This window comes from Bactrocera oleae, chromosome 4 (assembly GCF_042242935.1).
Source record: "Bactrocera oleae isolate idBacOlea1 chromosome 4, idBacOlea1, whole genome shotgun sequence".
Lineage (NCBI taxonomy): Eukaryota > Metazoa > Arthropoda > Insecta > Diptera > Tephritidae > Bactrocera > Bactrocera oleae.
In genome coordinates this window covers 41698189-41705538 of record NC_091538.1, presented here as the reverse complement: position 1 = coordinate 41705538, position 7350 = coordinate 41698189, and the positions used below count along the sequence as shown (strand labels likewise).

Below are 7350 nucleotides of genomic sequence, written 5' to 3'. Positions count from 1 at the left end.
AAGCACTGACCGCCATAACACCCTTTTCCTTATGGTCCGACCCCGTCAAAACAACTTGTTTCTTGGGCCTCCCGTTAGATGACCTCGACGACAACCAAACTATTACTTATCATCCAAGCGGGGACTAGGTAACTGTTACAACAACAACAACATTCCGCTCTGACCGCGCACCCAAATGAGCCTGATGTTAAAGTAGCTAGATGCTCTTTCTAGTGAAGACAGACACTCCTCGACTAGCTTTGATTGCACTTTTCGCGCGCTCAGAACTAGTAGTGCCGCTCTGCTGTCGGAGTTAATGCTCACTTCTAACGGTAACTGCAGTTTCTTAAACGCCCCTAGATTTTTGGTTTTTCCCATCATTAGTAATTTAAGTTTAAGAAACGAAAAGAGTATAAATAAGTGTCCGGATTTATGAGGTTAATAAAAAAAAGCTGGGTGTTCACAAAGTTTGACAACATTTCAACCGAAATTATTTGACAGGCTCCGTTGATATCGATAATATCAAATTTAAAAACTTCAACATTAAACAAAAGTTGGCAACCGTAATAGAGGTTTATATTATGGGACCTATCCAGGAGATTTCATTCATATTTAAAACTAAACAATATTATGATTAAGAAACCTTCTTCTCTTTATTTTAATTAAATATCACACATATTGACAGCTACATATGCACAAAAAAAAAAAAATTTAGGTATATGGTACATTCATACATGCATATGCATACATATATCTATGCAATTTTATTATAAGTATGCATATATAATATAATGTTGGAATATATTTAGATACATTTTTACTGAAGTTGCCGCTTGGACAAACAGACATATAAGCATCAGGAATTCAGCTCGCCATATTAAATTCGTATATATTACTATATCTAACTGGATTAATTTAAAGGGGTGTAAATAACCATTAGGTGAACAAAACTATTATACCATGTGCCACATATTGTGAGAGTTTAAAAACATATGATGAACTAAATGTAATGTTTAGGTAACTAGGTAAAACCAATGGATCACATATGAATAATATTTAATACCATACCAAATTTATTTTTAAAACCAAAAAAAAGGTGCATTCTAGTTCTAATATCGATATTTTTTTTCTTCTTTTGACCTACACACATACATATATATACATACGTATGTATATATGTATATTTTACAAATTACTAATAATCATTCTTTGCAAGTGATTTTGCACATTGTTTAGTGTTCTCGGAAAAATAATGTAGACCAATTTAGGAATAATCGTTTCATAAATGGCACTATTTATATTCAATTTTATAGCCTCTCAAGTTGTAATTTGATGCGAAGTCATTCGTCTAATCCTTATTTACAGTTTTATGTTGCATCTGATACTTATTTTTTAAAGCTAGGAGCTCATCGAAAAATACTAACAAAAGTGTTGAGTGCGGAGCAAATCGTAAATAACTAGCCCAAAATCCCTTATAGAGACCATATAGACCTTCGCTTCGCGCTATTTTGAAAAAACAATCCCACCAACCACTATATAATAAGCCTTTTCCATAAGGATCCAATCCCTGATTATACAGACGGGTCGATATAACGTCCGGCGGCGTGATGGCCAATGTTACAACACAACCAGCTAAGAAACCAGCACACATTGAATTTAATGTTGGTTGTACAACTAAATTGTATTCCCGGAGCAATGATTTCGTTTTGCCGAATGTAGCAATTTGTGCGCCCGAACCAATTGAAGCCCGTGGTATGGAGGCTATAGAACCACGCCACAATGCTGCAAGTCCACCATTTAGATAAATTTGTTTTATGGCGTTAAACATACCAGTGTGATGATGCTGATATCCTACAGCCACGTTCTTGGCTGCTTGTGACTGCAGCTGAGTCTTTATCTATAAATAAAGTAACCGGTTTACTGAGCAAATTAAGAGTTGGCGGGTAGTATGCACGTTTTACATTTGATAAAGAATCATAAGCTGTTAGCTACGTAAACTTTTTATCACATAATCTTTAAAATGTATGATAAAACTAACTAACTAAAGTGAATTCTCATACAAACCATTAGAAAGGGACTAGCAAAATAGGCCCCCACTGCACCACCAGCAGCGCCCCAAAAAAGTCCCAATCCAAATGATTCACCACCATCCTTGGTGTGAGTCCACTGCTTATTGACCGCGGCGTTGTACATCCCAAGTCTATAAGTAATATACATTTAAAATGTGTGTTCATTGCATTGTATTTAGTGAGGATTACCGTATTGAATTTATTGTAAATTGAAAGTACATTGCCGGCACTAGTCCTTTTTGCAGTCCAGTCCAACCATCATTTTTTATAACTGTCACAAAGGCATGCACTATACCCCTATAGCGAACATTGTAAGTCCCACTCACGGCTAACTCGCCCTGCAGTTGTAGGCGTGTCTTAATCACCTGCCAAAAATACATTCTGCTTAGGTTATATATTTCACAAAAAGACATATTGTGGTTTACCTCCAGTGGATTCGTGAACAATATGGTGCCCACAGAGGCTAAACCACCGATAATAAAATCACTCATAACGTAGAATTTTTTTTTAAACTATAGGCGAATATTTAGAGATTACATCTGTAAGAATTTATTTAATATCTAACGGCGTTTTACTTTTTTTTTACTAATAAAGGGTAAAGAGTTTTTGAGACTCCATCACTTAGCAATACGGTTTGCCAAAAAGCCAATCATTTAATTAAATAAATATTTCGAGGCGATCTTAAAATATCCACCGTTTAGTACAACGACAACAATACACTAAAAGTTTAAGTTAATTTTTTCCATAAAGTAAATTAAGCCACTGGTTAACTAGGCTTTTGCAACTCTTATCTAACTACGCCATATCTGTTAGTGATAAAATCAAGTTTGTGTGATCTTTACTAACATATGATTACAGTGATGGCAATATATATTAAACTTTGTGGGTAACACGGCGTATGAGCTACATATGTCAATTGGATCAAGCAGATACAAAATTGAAACAGTACAATACCAGAAATGACAACAGGAAATATAACGAATAAACTGCTACATTAACCTAAATATTGTTTTAGAATAAGGAAATCAATGTTGATAGGCTCAAGGTTCTTTTGCTTGGATTCGTTGGTAAATTTATATTTCTATTGATATAAAAAAGAAATCTTTATTAGAAAGCATATTTAACCATAACAATTTGTTATTTATTTATTTTTTATTAAACATGTTGACACGAAATATATAACATTTATTAAGATGAAGTAGAAGATAAAGCAGCGATTTCGTCAAGCGTATAAAACACAGTATAACCCACTTACTTACTTACACTTAATAAATGAATATATGTAAAAATACACTTATAATCCAATTGCAATTTGCAGTTTTAGCACTACTTTTAGTGCAAACTAAAGTTAAGTTGAAAGTAATTAATGCCAAAATTTTTTTATTTGTCTATCTATATATGTAAGTAAATATTCACTATTTTCAAAAATCGGTTTTATTTTACACTACATTATGATATATACAAATACAAGCATACAAACGTTAAATGTTTTTGTTATATCACGCTTGAACAGATAACAATTGGTATATTTACGACTTGAAACAAAAACAAGTCATTTCGAAGAAAAATAGAAAACATTATTGCTTAGTTACAGCAGGGAGCACAAATCAGTACAAGTTTGTGAATCGTGTATTTCTTTCTGCATAAGAATAGTTGAGCAAATAAAATTTAAAAATATTTTTTCCTTTAGTTCATATTCAATTATTAGCAAAATTGTTAATAATACAAAAAGAAAATAACAAATTCTAAGGAAAAAAGAAATAAAACTGAAACAATTCGCATGTACTCAATTATGCACCGGTTGCGGTTTCAATAAAAAATATCAAAGATTGTCACATGTTTCCATTATTCTGTGACATTTAACTGATATTGTGCTATATTGTTCCAGGTAAAAATATTGAGGACAGTATTATAGCCAGGATCTTCCACACGAACGATAGCTAAAAAGCATGAAATAAGTCCATCAGTGGTCAGAGGAGTTCAGAAAAGATACCTATTGTTCCCAAAGCACAAGTCAGGGGCCGCAAAAAAGTTTTGGCGGATGCAGACACATTTATCATGATAAGACATATGAAAAGGAACAAGCCCTTGACACCAAAGAATGCATTTATAGAAATAAATAAGCCTGTTAGTAGATGGATTGCAAGAAGAGCGCTCTGTGACATTGATTATATGACAGCGGCAAGAAGACAAAAACCTGCATTGTCAGTAAAAAATGTTAAGGCCCGGTTGAAGTTCGCCAGAGAACATAGAAATTGGACAGCAGAAATTGGAAGCTTGTAATCTGGTCAGACGGATCAAAATTCTGTCGACTCGGCAGAATTCTGTCGCTACAACAACAACAACAACGGATCAAAATTTAATCGTTTTTAGTCCTATGGCAAACATTATTGATAGCAACGCCCTCACGCTTCATATGTGACATGTTGCACCTCTGCAAAAAATCAATGAAATAATGTGTGAAGAAGACCATCTGTAGACAGTACCCCGACCGGACTTAGGACGCAACGAACTATAGACATCACTGACCGCTAAGTGAATGGCGTACTAGGAGTCAAACCACCACCCATAGCAGACGTAGAGCTCGAGTTGCCTCGCGAAACCAGAGTGACCCTCGAGCAACTTCGTTCTGGATATTGTAGCAGGTTAAACTCCTACTTATCCAGAATAGACTCCGATATTCCAAGCATATGTCCTGCGTGCAATGAGTCTCCGCATGATACTAACCACCTCTTTGCATGCCCAACAAACCCAACTCATCTAACACCCTTTTCCCTATGGTTCGACCCCGTCGAAACAGCTAGTTTCTTGAGCCTCCCGTTAGATGACCTCGACGACAACCAAACTATTACTTATCATCCAAGCGGGGACTAGATAACCGTTACAACAACAACAACCATCTGCATATTTTGCAGACCTATATACCCGATTTTGTGGAAAGCACCCTATCTTAAAGTAGAAGTCAAATTTCAATAGTAACGGCTTGCCGAACAACAATTCTTACTGATGCAGTGGGCCGCCCAAAGTTGTAATTTCAATCCAATTGAGAATTTGTGGTTAATCGTGAAAAGGTTAGAAAAATATTGAACAACCCCAATGAATCTGGATGAGCTTTGGCAGCGGGAATGGCATAGCATTCCAAATGAAATTATAAAAAATTTGGTGGAAAGTATGCCAATGCATGTAAAAAAAAAGTGTTTTGTGTGATAAAGGGTTATAGACTTAATATTAGGAATTATATATTATCTAAAAAATTTCTGTAAGGTGCAAAATTGAGTACAAGCGAGTTGTTTCAGTTTTATTTGTTTTTTCTTCGAACTTGTTATTTTCTTTTTGTATTATTAGCAATTTGGTTTATATTTGAACATAAACTAAAAGGAAAAAAATATTTTTAAAATTTCTTTGCTACTTACTTATGCTGCATATACAGAAAGAAATACACGTTACACAAACTTGTACTCAAATATGCTCCCTACTGTACATGGATACCTCCACTAGTTTCTTCCATTGTGCGTACATATAAGGCCACTGATGATTGTCAATTACAATTTGGATTCAACTATAATATTTGTCTCTTATGGCCATTAATTCGTCGTAAAATAGTAGTACTAATGTAGAATGCGGTGCGATGCGCAAATAGTTTGGCCAAAATCCTTTGTATAAACCAAGTAAACCCTCGGTGCGCACAACCTTAACCACGCAATCAAGCCAACCATTGTAATATATACCTTTGCCACTGGCATCAACTCCCTGATTGTAAAGACGAGTGGTTAACACATCAGGTGGTGTTATAGCCAATGACATAATAGTGCCGGCAATACCGCCGGCACAGAAGGAATTCAATGTGGGTTGCGTCACCCAGCCATTGTCGCGTAACCTAGACTTCGTTATGCCAAAAGTGGCAATTTGAGCGCCGGAGCCTAAAGCTGCTCGTGGTACAGCCGCCATTGAACCTCGCCATAAACCAGTAATACCACGCTCAGCATAGATTTGGCTCAACGCTTGGAAAGTGCCGGTGTGCTTATGTTGGTAGCCAACGGCTATAGCTTTAGCAGCTTGTGATTGCAATTGCGTTTTTATCTGAAATAATTCATACAGTATTAGATATAATTACATAAGTGAAATTTTTGTCTTAAATCATTTATATGCGTAATTAATTTTCATGTGATGATATGTGTATGGATTTACTTCTTATAACTCTATGAGTATGTTGTTTTTGCTACGAGAGCGAATTGTCTCAGACATTACACGTTTGTACAAACATACATAGTATGCATAAAGTATGCTGATGTTATTTGTTAAAGAACACAGCAAACAAATTTACTGGATGAGTGCGTGGATGATTAAAAAACAATTAATTGCACAATTTACCATAAAAAAGGGACTAGAAAAATATGTGCCCACACAACCACCCAACGCGCCCCAAAACAAACCCAATGGGAAGGAAACATCACCATTCTTCTTGTGCATCCATTTTTTCTGCATAGCCGTAGTGTAGAAACCTAATCTAAGAATATATGTGTATATTTCATTGAGAGTTGCTCGTACAATGATGCACAACCTTACCTAAAAGAATTTAATATAAATTGAAAGTACAGCGCCGGCACAAGTCCTTTTTGTAGACCACTTATCCCCTCATTACGCCCGACGACAATAAACGCACTTATTACTCCTTTATAAGACTTCACATAGGTACCACTTTTAGATAGTTCGCCTTGAAGTTGTATTCTCGTCTTTATCACCTATATTCCATGACGCTAATAAATATATAACAATTTCAACTAACGGGTACCAACCTCTAATGGATTTGTAAAGTATGTAGCACCAACGGAAGCGGTACCGCCAATAACAAAATCTGTAATATCCATTTCAACCATCTAACTGATGAATTGTGAAACACTTTCACTCAACAAAAAACCACCCTATTTCAGTCTTTGCATTTGTTAGTGCAAAAAATTACAGCACAACAGTATGCTTATGAAATTCTAGGTAGATTTGTATATTTAAATTACAAAAATTAAGTGAAGTTTTTTTTTGTATCTCTTCAACTCTCAGCTGATCCTATACGCGTGAACAGAGACACTGCAATCAGCTGATTTCATTCCTATTTGCCAAAAGAAGAATAGCCCCATCTGTATAATAGTGCCTTTCTATCGAAGTGCCATCCTAATTTAGGGTAGAAAAACATTATTATACAGATGGGGCTCTTCTTCTTTTGGCAAATAATTAACTTCTCAGCCACAGACAAACAGTGAGAACGGGAAGCGTGAGAAAACACTGGGTTCAGAAGAAGAACCAGAAC

The 7350-nt window shown here is 35.5% G+C and overlaps 2 protein-coding genes across 3 annotated transcripts; both read right to left on the bottom strand.

The window, feature by feature from the left end:
• Positions 1 to 607: 607 nt before the first annotated feature.
• On the bottom strand, positions 608 to 2897 carry LOC118679742 (solute carrier family 25 member 35). Of its 2 annotated transcripts, XM_036362570.2 has the most exons (5): positions 2474 to 2897; positions 2238 to 2413; positions 2044 to 2179; positions 1810 to 1876; positions 608 to 1761 (listed from the first exon to the last, which is right to left on the bottom strand). In XM_036362570.2, exons 1-5 carry the CDS (start codon positions 2537 to 2539, stop codon positions 1328 to 1330), a joined length of 879 nt encoding a protein of 292 aa, XP_036218463.1. In that variant the 5' UTR covers positions 2540 to 2897; the 3' UTR covers positions 608 to 1327. The 2 variants fall into 2 exon arrangements, with proteins under 2 accessions (XP_036218463.1, XP_036218462.1); XM_036362569.2 differs by having other exon boundaries at positions 608 to 1876; positions 2474 to 2894.
• Positions 2898 to 3151: 254 nt separating this feature from the next.
• On the bottom strand, positions 3152 to 7139 carry LOC106615515 (solute carrier family 25 member 35). Its single transcript, XM_036362572.2, has 4 exons — positions 6845 to 7139; positions 6615 to 6790; positions 6420 to 6555; positions 3152 to 6128 (listed from the first exon to the last, which is right to left on the bottom strand). The coding sequence occupies exons 1-4, from the start codon at positions 6923 to 6925 to the stop codon at positions 5604 to 5606; spliced, it is 918 nt and encodes a 305-aa protein (XP_036218465.1). The 5' UTR covers positions 6926 to 7139; the 3' UTR covers positions 3152 to 5603.
• Between the last annotated feature and the right edge of the window lie 211 nt (positions 7140 to 7350).

Coding starts and splice junctions, on each gene's coding strand:
- LOC118679742 (XM_036362569.2), bottom strand. CDS start 2,539: ATGAGTGATTTTATTATCGGTGGTTTAGCCTCTGTGGGCACCATATTG. Junction 2,414..2,473: donor TGTTCACGAATCCACTGGAG/GTAAACCACAAT, acceptor TATTTTTGGCAG/GTGATTAAGACACGCCTACA. Junction 2,180..2,237: donor TTTACAATAAATTCAATACG/GTAATCCTCACT, acceptor TATTACTTATAG/ACTTGGGATGTACAACGCCG.
- LOC106615515 (XM_036362572.2), bottom strand. CDS start 6,925: ATGGTTGAAATGGATATTACAGATTTTGTTATTGGCGGTACCGCTTCC. Junction 6,791..6,844: donor ACTTTACAAATCCATTAGAG/GTTGGTACCCGT, acceptor CATGGAATATAG/GTGATAAAGACGAGAATACA. Junction 6,556..6,614: donor TTTATATTAAATTCTTTTAG/GTAAGGTTGTGC, acceptor ATATATTCTTAG/ATTAGGTTTCTACACTACGG.